This window comes from Eurosta solidaginis, chromosome 1, assembly GCF_040869045.1.
Source record: "Eurosta solidaginis isolate ZX-2024a chromosome 1, ASM4086904v1, whole genome shotgun sequence".
NCBI classification, from domain to species: Eukaryota; Metazoa; Arthropoda; class Insecta; order Diptera; family Tephritidae; genus Eurosta; species Eurosta solidaginis.
The window spans coordinates 391002915-391026591 of NC_090319.1; the positions used below are offsets into that span (position 1 = coordinate 391002915).

At 41.3% G+C, this 23677-nt stretch overlaps 1 protein-coding gene across 2 annotated transcripts in view; it reads left to right on the top strand.

Annotated features, from left to right (window-relative positions):
* The window catches only part of Nse1 (Non-SMC element 1), a 29394-nt gene extending 7224 nt beyond the window's left edge, over window positions 1-22170 (top strand). The window contains exons 3-4 of one of the 2 annotated variants that reach the window (XM_067763530.1): window positions 10111-10315; window positions 10376-10585. In XM_067763530.1, the coding sequence (XP_067619631.1) occupies window positions 10111-10278 (168 nt within the window). In that variant the 3' untranslated portion in view covers window positions 10279-10315; window positions 10376-10585. Of the gene's footprint in view, window positions 1-10110; window positions 10316-10375; window positions 10586-21946 lie in introns of those variants that run through there. The other variant, XM_067763531.1, reaches the window with a different exon arrangement.
* The last annotated feature ends 1507 nt before the right edge of the window (window positions 22171-23677 follow it).

Sequence of the window (23677 nt, forward strand, 5' to 3'; positions counted from 1 at the left end):
TGCGGCCGATGTCGGGATAAAATATATGATATTGCACAGAGTGGTGTATGATAAACGCGAGGCCGCCTCCATTTCCGCTCATGCGATCTTTTCTGTGGACATTATACCAGAACAGGTTTGCAATGCAGATCTTGCTGTGAGTTTAGTCTCTTGAATCGCAGCAATGCGGATGTTGTGCCTCTTCATGAAATCGACTATCTCCAAGATATTCCCAGTTAGTCCATTACAGTTTAACTGCAGAATTCTGAAGTGCATAGGGGGAGACGTCGCCACTCTGGGAGTAAGTGACGGGTGACTACGCCTGGGTTGAGGAAGGCCAGGACGCAACTGCTGTTGTGGCCCTGGGACTGGGCGTCCTTGGGCAAGCATTGGGGTACCCGGTAGATTGGGGTTTGCGACCTCGCAACATGGCGCAATGAAACCCGTCGGGTGGTTGCCGTCGCGGAGACCAGAACATCTAGGAAAGTGGCACCGCCAAAGGCAGCAGCTGCATTGGGCGGATGTCGCAAACATATATATTCTCTGCTGGCAAACGGGGTTAGGGACTAAGAGTCTGACCTACACGATTGCTGCCGGAAAAGATGGGGGAGAAGACGGGTGCAGTGGCTGATGCTCAGCATTGCAACCGACTCTACTACGGAGATAGTAGTTATGAGTGGTAGCAGCTGTTTGAGTTGTTGGCGCCGCGGGGCGCGAGCAGCAGCGGGTACTAGTTGTGGCTTGTTGAGCAGCTGGGCTGCTGGAAGGTAGTGGGGGGGGGGGGGGGGCGCTAAGGCGTAGACTACGGGACGCCCTTGGACGTGAACAGCATGGAGTCACCAAATATTTATAAAAGTTACGTGGACGTCGGATTTTGGGATCAAGCCCAGAACAACCTGTCCGATGCAACCATCCCTTACACGAGACACACTGAACAGAGTATGACCGGGGGTCAGGAGACGGACCCGGTCCCGGATTGGATTCGATACCTTCCTGGAGCAAGAGAATATGGAGCAGTCCCGCTGCAAGGAGCTGCTGGGAGGATGACAATTTGCGGGAGGGACGCAACAAATTAAATGGGGTTACACTGAAATGACAGTCCTTGGTCGGGAAAAATCCCGAGTCGCTCCGGTACATAGAACCGACTACCTTGGGAAGCGAGGCGGGTGGTCGGATGCCAATGTTACCATCGGCTGCCAGTTGACGCAGTTTACGAGTTCTGCGCTCACGATTGAAATATCCGGCGAACTGTGACAGCTTTCCACCATACGTGTGGGGGCGTCTCCGCTTATTGTGCAGAACGGCGTTTCTTCTATTTGATCCGCTAACATCTCACCCCTACTGTCCAGCCGCAAGTTTGAATGCCATAGATCGTGATGGGCATTGAAATCGCCTAAGATAATGCGATTGTTTCCAGTGAGTACGCCGCTGATATCAGGGCGGTATCCACTGGGACAATAGGTGACAGGAGGGATATAGAGGTTGATGATTTCTAGATTTGCATCGCCCGACCGGACAGATAATCCTTGACGTTCTAAGACACTGTCCCTGCGGTCGATGTCGGGATCAAATTATGATATTGCACAGTATGGTGTATGATAAACGCGAGGCCGCCTCCATTTCCGCTCTCGCGATTCTTTCTGTGGACATTATACCCAGAACAAGTCTGCAATGCAGATCTAGCTGTGAGTTTATTCTCTTGAATCGCAGCAATGCGGATGTTGTGCCGCTTCATGAAGTCGACTATTTCCGTGATCTTCCCAGTTAATCCATTACAGTTTAGCTGCAGAATTCTGAAGTGCATAGGGGGAGACGTCGTCACTCTGAGAGTAAGTGACGGGTGACTACGCCTGGGTTGTGGAAGGCCAGCACGCGATTGCTGTTGTGGTCCTGGGACTAGACGTCCTTGGGTAGGCATTGGGGTACCCGGTGTTTTTGGGTATGCGGCCTGGCAACATGGCGCAATGAAACCCGTCGGGGGGTTGCCGTCGCGGAGACCAGAACATCTAGGAAAGTGGCACCGTCCATGCCAGGAGCTGCATTGGACGGATGTCGCAAACGTATATATTCTGTGTTGGCAAACGGTGCAAAGGGAGGTAGGGACTAAGAGCCTGTTTCCCTGACCTACACAATTGCTGTCGGAAAAGAGGGGGAAGCAGACGGGGGCAGGGGCTGATGCTCGGCATTGCTCCCGACTCTACTGCGGAGATTGTTGGTATGAGTGGGGGGCGCTAAGGCGCAGACTACGGGACGTCCTAGTGAACAGCAAGGAGCCACAAAAGATTTATAGAAGTTACGTGGACGTCTGGTTTTGGGGTCTAGCCCAGAACAACCTGTCCGATGCAACCACCCCTTACACGAGACACACTGACAAGAGTATGACCGTCCTAAAAAGATTCTTTTCCGGCAGATGCAGCAAAACCATTTCTCAGGACTGGGGTCAGGAGACGGACCCAAATTGGGTTCGATACCTTCCCGGAACAAGAGAATATGGAGCGGTCCCGCTGCAAGGAGCTGCTGGGAGGATGGCAATTTGTGGGAGCGATGCAACAAATTAAATGGGGTTACACTGAAATGGCAGTCCTTGGTCGGGAAAAATCCCGAGTCGCTTCGGTACATAGAACCTACGGTCTTGGGAAGCGCCCCCCTGCTAGCTCGTCGGGTGGGATGAGTTTTTGCTCACCAGCCTTACCTACAGTTATATAAACAAAAAAGAGGTTCATACCTGATATCTACGATAAGGAAGGAAAGCAGAAAGAAAAGGCCTGTCCGTGTCAGGTGGAGTCATCCCTCCCCTTCTGCGGAAAACGTCGTCCTGCATTGCAGCAACGCCCCCTTAGCCTGACATGTGTCCGTCCGTCAATGTCCCATGTCCCTAATCTGTCTAGTCCGTCACGGTAACCTCACATCCACGTCCCCTCTAATGCACCCGTGCAATACCTACACCAATTAGATGCCTATATAGCCTGACATCCCTAGAAACCGTCGAAGCTGCTTTGGTGTTTTCGGTTCAGGGAAATCCCTCACAGCAGCAACTTTATTCGCATCGGTTCGGATGCATCTATCGTCCACTACATAGCCTAGGTATCTAACTTCTTTGAAACAAAATTTACTTTTTTCCACATTAATGGTAAGGTTAGCTTCACGTAAACATTTCGCGACCTTTTCCAACAAACAAATGGGACGCAAAATCTACGGAGCATACCAACAAATCATCTAAATACACAAACACGGAATCACGTAAAGAAGCGGGTATAACCTTGTCCATAAGTCTACACATTCTTTGCGCTGCGTTACACAGTCCAAACGGCATGACTGTGTATTGGCATAGGGGACGCCCTGGCACTGTAAAAACTGTCCTTTCTCTAGATTTCTTTTCGAGCGGGATTTGCCAAAAGGCATATTTTAAATCGATGGCTGAAATGAATCTAGTGTTCTGAAGCCTACTGAGAATCCCGTCGATATTTGGCAGTGGGTACGCATCTTTTATGGTCCACTCGTTAACCTTTCTCGCATCGAGACACAAACGTTTCCTTTCCCCTTTTATTACCATCGATACAGGCGAGCTCCAGCTACTGTTGCTCTCCTCAATCACTCCCAGACCAAGCATCCTATCCAGATCTTCGAAAACTAGCTTTTGGATCGCTGGTGATATATGATAATGTCTCTGTTTTACTGGGAGCTTTTCATCCACAACTTCTATTATATGCTCTTCAACACTAGTTCTACACTAGTTTCCTCTGACGCAACACTTTGCTCTTTAGTCAACACATGCTGCACCACATCAAATGATAAATCGCCCTCGGCGGGTACAAGTTCTGCAACACTACCAAATATCGACGGGATTCCATTTATGTTTGCTGGAAAAGGTCGAGAAATGTTTACATGAAGCTAGCCTTACCATTAATGTGGAAAAAAGTAAATTTTGTTTCAAAGAAGTTAGATACCTAAGCCATATAGTGGGCGATGGATGCATCGATGCGAACAAGGTTGCTGCTGTGAGGGATTTCCCCGAACCGAAAACACCAAAGCAGCTCCGACGGTTTCTACGGATGTAAGGCTAGATAGGCATCTAATTGGTGAAGCTGTTGCACGGGTGCATTAGAGGGGACGTGGATGTGATGTTACCGTGACGGACTACACAGATTAGGGACGAACACATGTCAGGCTAAGGGGGCGTTGCTGCAATGCAGGAGTTTTGTTTAAATCAGCCCAATTCTAAACGAAAATTCCGTGCGAGTTTTTTCCCTTCTCCCATTCCTCGTATTCTAAATAAAAATTCCTTGTGAGTTTTTTCACTTCTCCCTTTCCTCCTATTCTGAACAATGTTCGAAATAGCGGAAACCGGTTATGGGAGAAAAGTAGGTATTATGAATGTGAGGGATAGGGAGATTTCTCTGCCATTTCATAGGAGTTTTTTCACTAGTTAAATTAAAGGGAATGCATCAAAATAGTTAAAGGAAATTGGTTATTTTAAGAAAGAACACTTATTTGTACAAATTTGTGCTAAAATATGTATTTACATTCTACCACAATATTCTCACTGTTAATACAACAACAACAACAACAACCCCAATATTCTTTATTTTAAGTCGAAAAGTATATCATAAGCAACGGAAGAGATCTTCGCATATTTGATACAGCCATCCAGAAATTGGGCAAGGATTTTTTAAGAAGGCTTAAATAGATTTTGGCATATAGCGAAAGGGGAACTCAACTCGACTTGGCCGCCAGAAAATTGCTTTGCAGAATGAATGCAGGCAACTCCGGCGGATTTGTGTTATCCCGCCGGTCTTCTTCTTATGCTCCTCTGTTGATGTTGCTGTGGCACCAATTCATTACTCATTTCAGTGAATACCACATGAAATTCAATAATGTGCATTGTTTATACCTTATTTCTTAATTGCAAACAAATTGGCAACAATAATTAAACTTTACAATTTTTTAAACAAAATAAGAAATGTGCAACGAAATTTCAATTGACAAAACAGCTGACTTCGAAAATTCGAAATTCCTATTCCCCAATTATTCTTCTCCCTAGGAGAAAAGAATTGGAGGAATTTTTCCGCGGGAATAAAAAAATCCGCGAGAACAAAACTACGCGAGAATATTTAGAATTGGTCTGATAACTGTGGGTAAGGCTGGTGAGCAAAAACTCACCCCACCCGACGAGCTAGCAGGGGCTTGCCAGCATGCCATATGCCACCTCCGCCTTACCCCAACAGTCAGTTATATAACAATGGCGCTCAACGCTATAGCCCAGTTTTTTTTATTTTTCCCAAATTTCTATCTATTTACAATTTTGTTTACTTAATTTTTTTTACTTGCTAATTTTAAGACCAATAGCCCAACTCTCAGTTTCCTTTTTTTTTTTTTGCTTCATTCAATTTTTAAAAATTAGTTTTAATTTCTCTGTCACTTTCGTTAATAATCTTCTTTCCTTCGACTGGACAGACGACCGTTATAGTGGCAACATCGCTTGGACACGTTCGATATGATTAGTGCCACTATAACAAATACGAGGGGGGCCTACCGTAGTTGTTCCTTATAAAAGCTGCAACGCTTGTATAAGTGGGATCCTGCGGTAAAGCAAGTATGATAGTAGGGAGACATTTCGAGTGCAGGCCACCTGTTTAAGCTACTGTGCAAGCAGTCCAGCACTGCTTGTACATGAGGTTTACAACGTGCCTGTACCACAGTTGTTTGCGGCAGTGTGGCAGCCAAGTTTTAGGCTATGGCTTCGAGGCTTGATGTGCCACACTGAATGGACGGAGTGACAAGAAGACAAATTTAGTTGACCTGGACTTAGACAAGGAGCAGTGGGAGCATATCTCCAAAGCACTTCATACTGCCGCCGAGGAAAAAATTGGTTACCGGCGGCCACGAAAAAACAACTGGTATGATGAAGAATGCCGCGTTGCAACCGAAAGAAAAGGCGCTGCCTACAGGGCTACGTTAAGGGCGAGCGCGACAAGAGGAGTGTGTGAACGCTATCGTGAGTTGAAAAGGGAAGCGAGACGCCTTTTCAGGAAGAAAAAAGCAGAAGCAGAAAGGCGTGAGTGCGAGGAGCTTGAGCTGCTAGCCACCAGGAATAACGCCCGAAAATTCTACCAAAAAATACGGCGACAGACGGAAGGTTTTAAGACCGGGGCAAACTCCTGTAGGAATGAAAACGGCGGCCTTGTAACTGATGTCCAGAGAGTGCTTAGATTATGGAGGGAACACTTCTCTGCTCTCCTAAATGGAGGCAGCAATTCACCGCGCAGAGATGAAGAACCCGATCCCGCAATCGATGATGATGGAATATATGTCCCCCCGCCCGATTATGACGAAGTTAGAATAGCAATAACCAGATTGAAAAACAACAAGGCCGTGGGCGCTGATGGATTGCCTGCGGATCTATTCAAGTTCGGCGGCGAGGAGTTGGTAAGGCGCATGCAGCAGCTTCTTAGCAAAATATGGGGGGACGAAAGCATGCCCGACGGTTGGAATCTAAGTGTTCTTTGCCCAGTCCACAAGAAGGGCGATACTGCAAAATGCACCAACTATCGTGGAATCAGCCTTCTTAATATCGCATATAAGGTCCTTTCAAGTGTATTGTGCCAAAGATTGAAGCCCACCGTGAACCGGCTGATTGGACCTTATCAGTGCGGCTTCAGACCTGGTAAATCTACCATCGACCAGATTTTCACAATGCGCCAAATCTTGGAAAAAACCCGTGAAAAGAGAATCGACACACATCACCTCTTCGTCGACTTTAAAGCCGCCTTCGACAGCACGAAAAGGAGCTGCCTATATGCCGCTATGTCTGAATTTGGTTTCCCCGCAAAACTTATACGGCTGTGCAAAATGACGTTGAGCAACACCATCAGCTCAGTCAGAATTGGGAAGGACCTCTCCGAGCCGTTCGAAACTAAACGAGGTTTCAGACAGGGTGACCCCCTATCGTGCGATTTCTTTAATTTGATGCTGGAGAAAATTATACTAGCTGCAGAACTTAACCGCACTGGAACAATATACTATAAAAGCGTGCAATTACTGGCATATGCTGATGACATTGATATCATCGGCCTAAACACCCGCGCTGTTCGTTCTGCTTACTCCAAGCTGGAAAAAGAAGCGGTAAAGATGGGTTTGATGGTGAATGAGGACAAAACGAAGTACCTGCTGTCATCTAGCAAAGAGTCAGCGCATATGCGCCTTGGCAACCACGCTACTGTTGGCAGCCATAATTTCGAAATAGTAAAAGACTTCGTTTATTTGGGAACCAGCATCAACACTAGCAACAACATCAGCACTGAAATCCAGCAAAGAATCAATCTTGCCAATAAATGCTACTTTGGACTAGGTAGGCAATTGAAAAGTAAAGTCCTCTCTCGGCGAACGAAAATCATACTCTACAAGTCACTTATCGTACCCGTCCTGCTATATGGGGCAGAAGCATGGACCATGACAACAGCAGATGAAGCGGCTTTGGGAGTGTTCGAGACAAAAATTCTTCGAAAGATTTATGGACCTCTACGCGTTGGCGATGGCGAGTACCGAAGAAGAATTAATGATGAGCTGTACGAGCTATACGCAGACATCAACATAGTCCAGCGAATTAAAACGCAGCGGCTGCGCTGGCTAGGCCATGTTATGCGAATGAAAGATGATGCTCCGGCCAAGAAAGTGTTTCTATCGGAACCCGCCTATGGAAGCAGAGGTAGAGGGCGGCCCCCACTCCGTTGGAAGGACCAGGTGGAAAACGATTTAAACTCCCTTGGTGTGACCAATTGGCGCCGGTTGGCGGAGCGAAGGAGCGACTGGCGCGCCTTGTTGGACGGCCATAACCGTTTAGACGGTTAAGCGCCAATTAAGTAAGTAAGTAAGGACTTAGACAAGTCACTGACAAACGACTCGCATCCACTACGACCTTGCCGAGGTGCAACACCAGCACAAATGTCAAAAAAATTTATCAATTTTTTTGCAACAACAACAACAATAGCAAAGCATTTCTTTTAATACTTCTTTTTACCTATATACATATATCTAGATACATACACGTATATAAGTGCTTATTGAGTTCTCTTAGATACATGTATATACCCATTTGGATTATAAAAATATATGTATACATAAACTTGAATGCATATAAGTCTATAAAATCCCAATTTTTTTTATAGGCTGTTATTGCTATTATTTTATTTTATTTTTTTTTTTTTTAATTAGAAGTGCGGTTTTTTTAGGAAATTAGATCTTATATCCTTTTGAAATTGGACATTCTTGAATTTGAATTTTTTTATCATTACAATTTTTACTTGTCTATATATTTTTCATTATTGAAACCTTATTATTTTTATGTTTTTATATACTCTTTAATTTATGCGAATACAATTTTTTTTCTTTATTGATGGCGTATTTTAATATAATACAATGTTTTCTCGAAAAAAATACATTTTGTGTGAGAAGATAGCTTAACATGTATGCATATTTGCTTCCTACGCTGTCAACTGCGTTAAGTACACTACTTTACATTTAAATTATTTTAGTACATACTAACAAGTGTGTTGTGCCAGCTTAAATATACTGGCGCCAAATTATTTTAACGTACTTATTTACTGTTTTTTTTTTTTTATAAAAAACAAATAAGAATAAATTATCTATATTTGTATTTTACAGGCTAAAGTTATAATCTAGTAACAAGAGGCTTTTAACTTGCCTCTTGAAATGCAAATAATTGGAACATGTTTTAACATTGTCGGGCAATTTATTAAACATTCTAGCACCATAGCTACGTATTGAATTTGTGCTTCTTTGAGGACGGAAAAAACAAGTTTTTATATATAGAGTATTTCTAAAGCTATAGCTTAGATTTCCTGCGAAATTTAAGTCAAGACTATGTTTAATCAAATTGTTTTTGATTTTGAAAACAATGAGCAGTGTCTGTAGAATACTGTACTTTCTAACGTCTAACCTATGGGATTCAAAGGGGTTGTGTAGCGCAACATATAGCTTCTCCAACCCAATTGTCAACCTCACCTTCGAGCGGTGAATCCCGTTTCACTAACAGACGAGGCTCTGGCGACCCCAAGCTCCTCATGGAACTTGGGGGTGGGGAGGGAGGGATGGCCTGAAGGTTCAATGTGGCCATATAAATCGTTCCCGAGATGGTCGGGCCAGCACCTTATTGGTGCTGTGTTACCGGAGCGTATCGGATCTGTATCCGACAAAGGACCATCACATCGATAACACTCCCCAAAGCCTTCGGGGAGTAACCTAATCGCTACAACAACAACAACAACAACGTCTAACCTATTTTCGTAAAGCCTGATAGTGGGAGTTATTCTGGGTAGTAACAGGATATTTTTTATTATTTTGTTTTGAAGTATTTGTAACTCATTTATTTTATTTTCTGCACATCTGCTCCAGATTGGGTTTAAATACGTTAAACGTGACATAAAGTACGCATCGTATAATAGCCATAATTGTTTTCTGTGTATATTATTTCTACTTCTATATATTGCGAAATTTAGCGGTATTAACTTAAGTTTCAATCTAGTTATATGCTCGTACCAATTTAAATTCGTGTCGAACCATATTCTCAGGTATTTCAACTTGTCTACCCTCGTGATAATTTTGTTATCAAATGCGAAACCAGGAAAATCTGTAATGCTCGGTATGGGTTTAAAGTTGTTAAAAATAATGAAATGTGTTTTTTCTAAATTAATTTTTAATAAATTACAATCAAACCATTTTTTTATCTCATCCAAATCTGTCCTAATGTTGGTGATTAATTCTTCTAACGTACTTGCAGAGTACATGAAGGTTCCATCATCAGCATAAAACTGGGGAACACCCTTTAGATTTAGTCTTAGTACATTATTTATATATATTATAAACAGAGTTGCCGCTAGTTTTGATCCTTGCGGTACGCCTGTTATAATTTCCAAAGTGGAACTCGTTGTATTATTTATTTGTATTAACTGTTTTCTGTTAGTTAAAAAGGTTTCAAATATCTTCAGTTCCTTGGCTTCCAAGCCTAGTTCAGCTAACTTACGAACCATTATCTTTATATTTACTGAGTCAAAAGCTTCTGATTAATCAATTGCCAAGAGAGTCACATAATTCTTTTTATCAATATTTTCGTAGATATATTCTGTGCACGATATGCACGCTGCCATGGCGTTGGAGCATTCTACAAAGCCAAACTGGTTTTTGTCAATTATATTATTTTGTGCTAGACATGTTTTTAGTCGATCAAGAAGTATGCTTTCAAATATTTTATCAATGGTGCTGAGTTTCGTTATTGGCCGGTAGTTTGAACATAACTCTTTACTTCCGGCTTTATGTACAGGTACCACGGAGCCTACCTTTAACTCATCAGGACCTAAAACAATCATTAATAAAATTGCAGATCGGCATAGCTAGATGATTTTTGTATTTTTAGACAAACCTTGCGGAGATACCATCCAGGCCGTTTGCAGATTTCGAATTTAAGTTATCTATCGCATTATTCCCTTCCAAGATATTACATTCACTTAAGGTGAATGGAGTTATAATATTATTTGCTGGATTATCCGTGTAATTAATTTCATTTGGCGTTTCAACAACTGTAGTGAAGTATTCATTAAAACTCTTGGCGATATCAGTGCAATTTGAAATCGTTTTTCCCTTATATATTATCTGACTGATATTCACATTTTCATTCTTCTTTCCATAGATTATTTCTTGCATAATAGATCACGTTTTGCTTCCTGAATGTATATTTTCTGTTATGCGATTACCAAAGTATCGCTTTTTCAAGTAGTTAGTCATTTTCCGTGAAAAGAGAATCGACACACATCACCTCTTCGTCGACTTTAAAGCCGCCTTCGACAGCACGAAAAGGAGCTAGCTGCCTATATGCCGATATGTCTGAATTTGGTTTCCCCGCAAAACTTATACGGCTGTGCAAAATGACGTTGAGAAACACCATCAGCTCAGTTAGAATTGGGAAGGAACTCTCCCAGCCCGTCGAAACTAAACGAGGTTTCAGACAGGGTGACCCCCTATCGTGGGATTTCTTTAATTTGATGCTGGAGAAAATTATGCTAGCTGCAGAACTTAACCGCACTGGAACAATATACTATAAAAGCATGCAATTACTGGCATATGCTGATGACATTGATATCATCGGCCTAAACACCCGCGCTGTTAATTCTGCTTACTCCAAACTGGAAAAAGAAGCGGTAAAGATGGGTTTGATGGTGAATGAGGACAAAACGAAGTACCTGCTGTCATCCAGCAAAGAGTCAGCGCATACGCGCCTTGGCAACCACGCTACAGTTGGCAGCCATAATTTCGAAATAGTAAAAAACTTCGTTTATTTGGGAACCAGCATCAACACTAGCAACAACATTAGCACTGAAATCCAGCGAAAAATCAATCTTGCCAATAAATTCTACTTTGGACTAGGTAGGCAATTGAAAAGTAAAGTCCTCTCTCGGCGAACGAAAATCATACTCTACAAGTCACATATCGTACCCGTCCTGCTATATGGGGCAGAAGCATGGACCATGACAACAGCAGATGAAGCGGCTTTGGGAGTGTTCGAGAGAAAAGTTCTTCGAAAGATTTATGGACCTCTACGCGTTGGCGATGACGAGTACCGAAGAAGATTTAATGATGAGCTGTACGAGCTATACGCAGACATCAACATAGTACAGCGAATTAAAACGCAGCGGCTGCGCTGGCTAGACCATGTTATGCGAATGAATTATGATGCTCCGGCCAAGAAAGTGTTTCTATCGGAACCCGCCTATGGAAGCAGAGGTAGAGGGCGGCCCCCACTCCGTTGGAAGGACCAGGTGGAAAACGATTTAAACTCCCTTGGTGTGACCAATTGGCGCCGGTTGGCGGAGCGAAGGAGCGACTGGCGCGCCTTGTTGGACGGCCATAACCGTTTAGATGGTTAAGCGCCAATTAAGTAAGTAAGTAAGTCATTTTCCGAGCTTTTATTTTCAAGGCATGGTACTCAGCTTCGAAGAACAGATTATTCTATATTTGGTTTTCATTTTGAAGTATTTATTTTTTTCCCTAATAATTTTTGAAAGTTCGGAGTTCATCCAAGGGTTCCTATAATCATGCTTAGGTTTTTTAACTTTTTTTGTAAACTGATTTATTTTATTGGATAAAGAGCTATAGAAATCATTAAAAGAGGAGTTTTGTATAATTTCGTTTAGAGAAGTATGGAACAACACACATCCGAACAGCTTTCTACTCTCCACAAGGGAATGCAGCGGAGAGAGTAAATCGCTCAGTGCTACAAATCGTGAGGTCATTTATTAAAGAGAACCAAAAGAATTGGGATAAGTGCATCAGAGACGCACCCTTTGCCCTGGCCAGTGAGATACACAATTCAGTAGGCTTTGCACCATACTATGCCACGTGTGGCATGCCAATGATGCAACATGAGGCATCCTATGAAGTGTGTCGCAAACTAGGATCCGTTAAAGATTCGGATGTAGAGATATATACGCGCGCAGATAAATTAAAAGCAATAAGGGATACTATTATGAGGGAATTGAAGCTAGCACATGAGCGAAGCCAAAAGGTTTACAATACTCGGAGCAAAGGTGTGAAATTCCAAATCGGACGAGTGGTATATCGCCGGAATTTCAAACAGAGTTCACAAATAAATAACTACAACGCGAAACTTGCCCCTAAGCAAGTAAAGCGTATAATCCTCAATGTGATTGGTAACTCCATGTATGAACTCGGCGATACAAGTGGCAAGAAAATCGGCGTATACCACGCTATGGATATCTTTGTTGCGTAATTACATGTTGACTAAAAACTGAGGAAGCTGGTAACAGCTTACAGCGACCTATAACCACCGTGCAGGAGCTTGAGAAGGAAGCTGAACAGCTCGACTCAGACATTAAAACAGCTTTCAATAAGAGTTGCTCCCAAAGAAAGATACGTACACAACGTGATTTGCCTTGGTGGAACAAAAAGCTTGGGCAGCTAAGATGCCAGGCTAGGAAGCTGTTCAATAAAGCGAGAGCTACGGGCGACTGGGATTCATACAAAGTCGCTCTAACATCTTACAATAAAGAACTTAGGAAATCTAAAAGGGCTACCTGGAGAGAACACTGTGAAAAGATTAATGATCTTCCAGCAGCGCTTCAACTACAAAAAGCCCTTTCTAGAGATCACAGAAATGTAATTGGCACGTTGAAAAAAAACAGATGGGAGCTACACCACGCGGCCGGAAGAGATGAGCACACTATTACTCGAAACACACTTTCCTGACTGAACAGCAGGCTATCAATCACCACCTATAATAGCAGATTTGCCAACCATCAGTGGTAATGGAAAAATCCTAGCAACAAAGCTCACCACTGTGAAACAAGTGCAATGGGTTCTGTCTAATTTCAGCCCATTCAAGTCACCAGGACCGGATGGGGTCTACCCTTGTCTGTTACAGCACTTTATATAAGGCATCACTACTGCTCGGCCATATCCCGAGCAGGTGGGCAGAGGTTAAGGTAGTATTCTTACCAAAGCCAGGGACCCCCGAGCAACTGCCCTCGTCGTATCGACCAATAAGCCTGAGCTCGTTTCTCCTAAAAGGTATGGAGAAAATCTTAGATCAGCATATCAGGGAGGTCAATCTAAATAAACTCCCTCTGTGTCGGAATCAGTTCGCCTACCAGTCGGGGAAATCCACGGAGACGGCTATTCATAGTCTCACGGTAAAAATCGAAAAGACTCTAGAGTAAAAAAATATAGCCCTCTGCGCTTTTATTGATATATCAGGGGCTTTCGATAACACAACACATCAACCTATCGAACAAGCTATGATGGGTGCTGTCTATGTTAAAGAGTAGAAAAATCCATTTGGAACTGGGAGGGACAACTGAATCAATTGCGGCCACAAGAAGCTGCCCACAAGGAGGTGTGCTCTCCCCTCTCCTGTGGACCCTGGTCATTGATGACCTTCGGTTAATGAAAATCAAGGGATTTGACACAAGGATATGCAGATAACCTAGTTATTTGCATCACAGGGATGCACGAAGTTACAATATCAGATCACAAGCCCTTTGCATCATAGAGACGTGGTGCGATACCAAAAGATTGTCTGTAAAAACTGTTATAGTGCCTTTCACGCGGAGAAGGAAAGTATCCATCCCAGAACCATCCCTGGGTGGTACAAAAATACAATTCTCAATGGAGGGGTCACACTGGATAGAACCCTCACGTGGAATGCTCATTTGGATGCTATCTTAAACAAGGGAACAAGAGCTTTCTTCGCCTGTACTTGTCTCTACGGCAGAACATGGGGGATTTGTCCAAAAATGGTATATTGGACATTTAATACTGTCGTAAGGCCAATAGTCACCTATGCATCTCTAATTTGGTGGCAGAAGGCCACGCAAAGAAAGGCAACGGGTAAACTAAGCAAACTGCATCGATTAGTTTGCGTTGGCATAACTGGTGCGATGAGAACCGCCCCTGCTGACGCACTTAGTGCTTTAGAGGGAATACCTCCCTTCCCTATTCTGAAAGAAAGAGGCAACACAAGGTGCACTAAGACTTTCAAATATTTCTGAGTTGAAGGAGGGAAATATGAAAGTAATAAGAAAATGCATAGGAAATCCCTCATTACAACTGCGTGACGTAATGTCCCCTAAGCTCAGAATCTCACGGAACTTTGAAATGCCCATTGTGGGAATCCTTATAACGAGCCTGACTCAGAGGTCTGGTACACGGATGGATCGAAATTCGATGACGGAAGAACGGGAGCTGGCATCTATGGGCCAAACTTCAAAAAATCGATAGCAATGGGATGTTACCCCACCATATTTCAGGCAGAAATTCATGCAATAGAGGTATGTGATGGAGAATGTCTGCGGAGAGGCTCAAAATCGAAGAGCATCTACATTATGTCGGACAGCCAGGCGGCACTGCATGCCTTGCAATCCTAAACAGTTACATCTAAGCTTGTGGATGAATGCACTGAAATCCTTAATGCCCTGGGAGCCAAAAACAAGGTTTTGTTAGGATGGGTTCCCGGGCGTCAGGGACATGAAGGGAATGAACATGCAGATTACCTAGCAAAGCAGGGTGCTACATCAGCATTCTACGGTCCAGAGCCCTTTTGTGGACTCACAAAAGCACACACCAGGGAAACTATAAGTAACTGGGAAAATAAACAATTCAGACGTCACTGGATTGATTGCCCAGGGCAAAGGCAGGCCAAACTGTTTATACTTCCGGCAACGAAAGTATCAGCCAAACTCATTGACCTAAGCAGGGAGGACATAAGAACTCTTACTGGGTACTACATGGGACACTGCGGTCTACGATATCACCTAAAATAAAAATGTAAGGTGCGATAAGCTCCGAAGAGATCAAAGGCCGAGCTTCTCTTCCAATTTGCGTCGTGCTCTTGATTTTCCCTTCAAATTGGCCGGACGGGACCTGCATGTTTTATGCCGGCTCCGAACGGCATCTGCAAGGCAGTTGAGTTTTCACTGAGAGATTTTCATGGCAGAAATACACCCGGAGCGCTTGCCAAACACTGCCGAGGGGCGACCCCGCTTAGAAAAATTTTCTTCTAATTGAAAAACCTTATTTCTAAAATTTTGATATTGCTTTGCCCGGGGTGTGAACCCAGGGCATACGGTGTGGTAGGCGAAGCACGCTACCATCACACCACGGTGGCCGCACGATATCACCTAAGTAAATTAAATCTATCTGATACCCAAATTTGTTGTTTCTGTCAGCTGGATGATGAAACGCCGGTTCACATTCTCTGCGAATGCGTCGCTCTAGCTGGGCAGAGACTATCTAGGTGGTGGGACTCTTAATCCCTATGTGATTGGAGTAAAAAGCCTGAAGAGGTACTTAGATACATCAAGAGCCTCCAGATACAAAATTAGGCTGCGAGGTCTTTCACAATAGATATGCACAAAGGTCGCAGTGCTTCCATACCTATTAATAATAATAATTACATGTTGAATGTAATGTTAATAATAATAATAATAATTACATGTTGAATGTCGTTTGTTGTATGTTAAATGTGGATATGTGTGATGTTTTCTAGTTTTGTTTTTGACTTTACCATGAAATTAGTTATTTATGCAATTATTTATACGAGTTCGCCCAGTGGTTGAAATTCAACCACAGGAAAGGAAAGGACAGGAAATGAAAGGAAAGGAAAGGAAGGAAAATCAATGGAAGGGAAATGAAAATAAAAGAAATATAATTTGTCATTTTAATATAATAATAGGAACATTCGATGGGTAATATAATGAATAAGTAAGCTCAAAATAGGGAAATTTTATATTGCTCTGGCAGGAAGGGTATGATTTAATCAATCTGCTTCTCGTAAACAAAAGGTAGGAAAAGGAAAGGTAAGGAAAGAGAATCAATGGAAGGGAAATGAAAATAAAAGAAATGAAAGAAAAGAAAAGTAGAGGAATGGAAAGGAAAGGAATGGAAAAGAAAGGAAGGAAAGGAAAGGAAGGAATATGAATGGAAGAGAAATTAAAGTAAAAGAAAGGAAGTAAAAAGAAAATTAAAAGAAAGGAAAGGAAAATAAAGAAAAGATAAGGAAAAAAAAATTAAGAAAAGATAAGGAAGGGAAAGGAAAGCAAAGAAAATAAAAAGGAAAGGAAAATAAAAGAATAGAATGGAAAAGAAAGGAAAGAAAAGAAATAGACTTGATGAATGATCAGCTATGTATTTTTGTTTAATTTTTATTGTATACAAAGCAACTCCTCGGCCATGCTCACGATTCAGCATAGTACACAAAAACCAAGTACACACAAACAACGTGTCTATAGCATGAATAAGTGCATGTGTAGTGGTGTGACGTTTATGTTAAATTTTTTATATTAAAATGATTTTTCATTTTTTTTTTTATTTACGGATAACAGTGCAGCTCAAAATTTCCTATCAATACATATATAATTTGTATACCTTAGAATTATAGTTTAGCAGAAAACTGTTCCACATTTTTTCATCTTGTCTATTTATATATAAGATTTGTGACTATTTGTATACTTGATCTTACTGACTTACTTATTTATTTATTTATTTTTATATTTTTTATATTCTTTTTATTTATTATAATTTTTTTTACTCTGTGATATTTTCTTCTACTAACTGACTAAAAACTGTGATATAGATTTAGATGCATATCTGTGATATAGGCTTAGATACTTACCAGTGATATATCTTTAGATTTAACCCGCATGTCCTTCTAGTCATTGAAATAGGCATAACTCTGTGATATTAGTTTTAGTAGTAGAAAATTGAATAATTCTGCGTGCTGCCCCTACACGACTTTAACCTAAACCCTGAATAATCTAGAGAATAGGGGATAGCCCGGCTTTAGGTCATGCGACGAGGTCACACGTTAGGATTAAGGATTAGAGACTGCGCTTTGAATTTTTTTTTACGCCCACGCTCCATGTTGCAGGCAACATCGGCGGATGCGAGCCTGTAGCGGCAGCCTGTTGGTTAATGCAGGGTTACCCTGCAAAAATTGTTGGATTACGTGTTCCATTTTCTTCATGTTGGAGTACTCTAACAATACTCCTTTGCAATGCGTTTGCGGACAACCATCAGCCGATCATTGCTCGTTTTTAACGACAGTGATCACGACACGATGACGATCGAACAGAGTTGCCAAAAGTAAAATATTGCATGCAAATAACTAATAATAAAATTTTACTTTGGCAACTCTGATAAAATGCAACAGCGCACTGGTTTTATGCATACATCCCCAGTTCGCGGTTGCATTTTATCAGAGTTGCCATAGTAAAATTTTATTATCAGTTATTTGTATGCAATATTTAGTTTGGGCAACTCTGTTCGATCGTCATCGTGTCGTGATCACGGTCGTCAAAAAACGAGCAATGATCGGCTGATGGTGGTCCGCAAATGCATTGCAAAGGAGTATTGTTAGAGTACTCCAACATGAAGAAAATGGAACACGTAATCCAACAATTTTTGCAGGGATACTAAAGTATGTATAGAGAAATATTAGTTTCTTTATTCACGCAAATGCTAAATAACATAAGAATATTCGTAGTATAAAATATAAAAGTTGTATTGCCCCTCTTCATTTACTTTCATTTTAAATTAAAGTCACTTCGATAATTCTTTCCGACACAATTCCTCTTTAGTACTTTGGCATATGATCCTCTGTGGGTGCTCCATGGAGTACTACAGTGAAAGTACTTTGGAAAGTACCCTCACGTATGTACTCTATGGAATACTCATAAACAAAGCGAGAGTGGGATCACCTACTCCTCTCCTAGGACATCGCAATGTTAATTGGAGCACATTTTTTGTATGAATATAGATTAGATTTGGAGCAGTCCTATACTCCCAAAGGAGTATTCTGTACATTATTTATAGAGTACTCGCGTTTTTTGAAGGGTAATCATATCCGAACATCTACGTAGGTATCTGTGTGCTTACGCCAACAGAGCTATGTATACATGTGTTAGTAACTGGTAGAAAGCAATCACATGTATAGAGAAGTACGAATATGTATCTGTTAGTATATGAGTTCGTGTAAATTTGAAGATACCGTATCCCGCCAATGAAAGATTGTGTGTATCGTTTGAGTGAAAAAAGAAAACGGGAAATTTCAGCTTATGGGGATTGATCACCAAACGAGAAAAAGGCTTCTTTCAATATCAAAAGCGACTTGAACATAAAAGGGAGTGTGAAGTTTATTTTAAAAGTGCCAAAAGTTTTTTTAATTTTTTTTTTCCCTGTTAGCCGTGTTAACGGACCAACAAGCACCGGCCCACGACAAAGAACCGGTATCCTGTACCCTGTCCAGGAGTTATTTAGGTGAGTCCAATGAAGCCCCTTTTTCTAAACCTCTGTGCATGTGAACTAAATAGTGAAAATAAATCGAAAATAGTAATAAAAATGCATAAAATAATAAAATAAAATAAAACCGTAAAAAAATAGTAAAATACCAAATTTCTAATAATAATGTGCATATTAAATAATATTTAAAATACCTTTCCTAAAATAAAATAAAATAAATAATAAAATTAAAATTAAAGTAAAATAAAATGAAAATAAAATTGAAATAAAAATAAAATGCCCCTATTACCGTTTACAACTCAACTCTGGTTGGGTTGAAATTTCGTAATTTGTAATACGGTTACAACTCAACCTGTCAAAAAAAATGTCGGGTTGAGTTGTCTAGTCTAACAACTTTTTGTGGCATTACCGTTTACAACCTTGTGTTGGTGTAGTTGCGAAAAGCCGTCAAAATCTTACAACTGATTACTACCCTTCCAAAAACGTGAGTACTCTATAAATAATGTAAGGAATACTCCTTTGGGAGTATAGGACTGCTCCAAATCTAATCTGTATTCATACAAAAAATGTGCTCCAATTAACATTGCGATGTCCTAGCAGAGGATTAAGTGATCCCACTCTCGCTTTATTGTGAGTATTCCATAGAGTACATACGTGAGAGTACTTTCCAAAGTACTTTCACTGTTGCACTCCATGGAGCACCCACAGAGGATCATATGGCAAAGTACTAAAGAGGAATTGTGTCGGAAAGAATTATCGGAGTGAATTTAATTTAAAATGAAAGTAAATGAAGATGGGCAATACAACTTTTATATTTTTTACTACAAATATTCTTATGTTATTTAGCATTTGCGTGAATAAAGAAACTAATATTTCTCTATACTATAGTGTGTATACATAAAACCAGTGCGCGGTTGCATTTTATCAGAGTTGCCATAGTAAAATTTTATTATCAGTTATTTGTATGCAATATTTTACTTTGGGCAACTCTGTTCGATCGTCATCGTGTCGTGATCACGGTCGTTAAAAAACGAGCAATGATCGGCTGATGGTGGTCCGCAAACGCATTGCAAAGGAGTATTGTTAGAGTACTCCAACATGAAGAAAATGGAACACGTAATCCAACAATTTTTGCAGGGTAGCAGTTGTCTCATACAATTTTTCAGTTGTTTTGAAAAAATTTTACGTTTTAGAAGACGGTTCACCACCTAATGTTTAACAAAAATTTCCAAAGTTGGTATCAAAAGACACGTTTCGACCTCCGATTTAAGAATCCGAAAACAAAAATTAAAGATTTAATTTCTGTCATATCATTTCGGTTCAAATGTGTATGTGGTTGTTGTATTTTGCCAGATTTTTTGTATACACTAATGCAGAAAGGCGTTGGACCCACCCAGGGTTATTTTTACAATTCGCGGCCAAAGGCCGCCAACGCAGAAAGATCTTCTGTGCAAAAAAGCTGTGGATCGGGCCTCGTATTTCGGACCCTAAGGCCATTTTGTGGGTTTTTGTAAATATTTTTCGCCAGAAATAAAATTTTTAATTTCCGCTTTCGAATCCTAAAAACGGAAATCGAAACGCGTCTTTTGATACCAACTTTGATAAGGGTTAGATGGTGCACGGGCTCATAAAATGTTACCAAAAAAAAAACAAACATTTTAAAGCCGGTAGTTAAACCTTTCTTAATCAAACAATAATCAACACTTTTGTATATATTTATTGAAAAACAACGTTTAAAAGAAGGATTACATTGAATAACTTTTTGACTTTATGGAGCGCCATTCCGAAGTTGGACGAGGCTGTCCGCAATTCGGATGCAGTCAAAATAGGTGAAATTATGCGAGCGTGAGTCCCATTGATACTAATCACTACTCCTGGGAGTCCTGTTTTAGAGTAAAATACAATTTTTGCTCTTTGGGTTTTAATCTACTTCGCACAAATATGCTCCTCAATAATATCTAAAACCAGTCCAACACCAAAATCATTTCCACAGCATTTTTTATAGCTGCCATCAGCAAGGAATCTGAGTGTGGCGCATAATTTTAAAATAGAGGTACAGCCTTCCCTCGAAAGCGTTTGTTTCCTTTCAAATCTGCAAAATAACTTCATTTGTAGCTCATCATTTGTCACTTAAACATTTTCTTACTTGGTGCTTGGTAGTGGGATTGGAATGATCACGCGAATGTTTTCCGTATTCGCGACATGTCAATCACCAACATTTTCGCCATTATAAAATAGATTTCATATCATATAATATCTTGTAATAACAAAATCACTTTTGCACATGCTAAGTTTCCGCCACAAATTGATCAGCTGTTCATTTATCTGTCAAATCATCACTTTCTTAGGTTGGCAAAACCAATTCAACTTCAACTGAAATAAGTTTTAATTCGTAATACCAAACAAGAGTTGAGTTGTCTGAAAGTTGAGTTGTTTTAATTACAACCCAACTAAGTTGAGTTATATACCGTAATAGGGGCATTAAATAAAATGAAACTAAAATTAAATTAAAATAAAATTAAAGTAAAATATATGGAAATATAAATAAACAAATAAAGTAATATTTAAATAAAATAATAAGTTAGTTCACATGCATGCTTTGAATTTCTTTCTGAGTCCTTTTCGTGGTCCCTAAGTCACCTCTTTTTTCTGCTCTGAATAGGAAGCCATAGAGCAGGTCAGGCTCAAAAGTCTAAATTACACTAGGACAGCCTAATACTAAATAAGGAGCACATACTAAGCCAGCCTAATATTAAATAAGGAGCACAACTAATCCAGCCTAATATTAAATAAGGAGCAGAGGAAACTCCCCAGGCTGCGACGAAGTTTTACGCAGAAGGGGAGGGATGACTCCACCTGACACGGACAGGCCTTTTCTATCTGTTTTCGTTCTTTAACGTAGATATAAGGTATGAACCTCTTTTTTGTTTATATAACTGTAGGTAAGGCTGGTGAGCAAAAACTCACCCCACCCGACAAGCTAGCAGGGGCTTGCCAGCATGCCACATGCCACCTCCGCCTTACCCCAACAGTCAGTTATATAACAAGGTTCTTCTGTAAAGAGCAACATAATAGTTAAAGGTTTGTTGGATTTGGTCATGTACTAAAATACTAAAATTCAAGAAATAACTTAATCTCCCCACAGGATATAAAATGTTCTCATTGTGAAACTAAAGTACATAAAGAGTGTATACGGACATTTTTAAAGCGAAATTCAAACTGTCCATCCTGCAGTCAATTATGGAACACGCCATTGAATTAAATTCATTAGACATGTACTTTTATACTTCGGAAAAACATACGTTTTGATAAAAAAAAATGTAATACTAATAGTACAAAATAAAAATGATATAAATCTATGTACATAAATATGGTCTTAATTACATTAAGGTACATCCTGCCTTAATCAAATGGATCGGCTGCATGTTAAATTGCAGAAAGATTACATCACAATGGCGATACGAGGCCATGAAATCAGTGGACAGGGGCACGCCGCAGGGAGGGGTGATATCACCTCTGCTGTGGACGCTGGTCATCAACCAACTGCTCAGGCAATTCGATGAGGGACCCGTAAAACTTACGAGGCCACGAAATCAGTGGACAGTGGCACGCCGCAGGGAGGGGTGCTATCACCTCTGCTGTGGACGCTGGTCATCAACCAACTGCTCAGGCAATTCGACGAGGGACCTGTAAAATTTACGGCTTACGCAGATGACGTTGCAATTGTCATAAGTGGAAAATGCCTTCCAACGATTAGTTCTTTGATGGATCGGGCGCTTCGGGATATTCATACCTGGGCATCTAATGTCGGGTTGAAATTCAATGCGGAGAAGACGGATATGGTCTTATTTACAAAGAGGTACAAGGTCCCAAATTGGACCAGGCCTAAGTTAGGAGTGGTGACCTTACAGGAGAAACCTTGCACCAAATTGCTAGGAATCATCCTAGACAGTAAGCTGTCATGGAAGCTCAACGTGGAGGAGAGGGTCAAGAAACCTCAACGGCACTCTATGCATATATAGAAGAATGCTGGGGTGTACGTGGGGCCTATCGCCCTCTCTTTCTCATTGGGTTTTTATAGCGATTGTAAGCCCTATTCTATACTATGGAGTTCTTGTTTGGTGGAAAGCCACACAAAAAACAACATACCTCAAAAAATTAGAGGGGGTATGCAGACTATCGATGCTTAGCATTACGGGAGCCCTGAAAACAACCCCGACGGCTGCACTGTATGCCATTCTGCACATCACACCTGTAGACCTGGTAGCAAAGAACAAAGCGTTAACGACCGCAACCAGGCTCGGTGCTTCGGGGCAGCTTTAGCGCCGACCATATGGCCATAGTAGTATAGCATCATCAATCACAAGACGAACAGACTACATGATTCCCTATCTGCGCTTCGAGGGAGATCTTAAGGCCACAATAGAGGCGGACGGTTGGCGCAAGGGTGCGCAAATGGCGGACGAGGCACATGTACATGTGTACACCGATGGTTCCAAATTAGTGGAAGGAGTAAGGTCTGCGGTATACTGCGCTGATCCGGAAATAAGCAGATCCTTCAGGCTGCCGGATTACTGTAGCGTTTTCCAAGCGGAAATATTAGCCGTAACCAAAGCAGTAGAAACCCTGGAGAATAGCTTAAGCTGCAACCGTGTTAACTTTTATATTGACAGTCAAATAGCAATTAAGGCAATAATCTCGCATAGCACAGCATCTAAATGCGTGTGAGTGTAAGCAGTCTCTGGAGAGAATCGGGACAGGGAGAAGCATACATTTATATTGGGTCCCAGGGCATATGGGAATAGATGGGAATGAAAAACCGGACGAACTAGATGTCCCAATTAGAGCGATTAAGCGAAGGCGAGAGTTGCACATG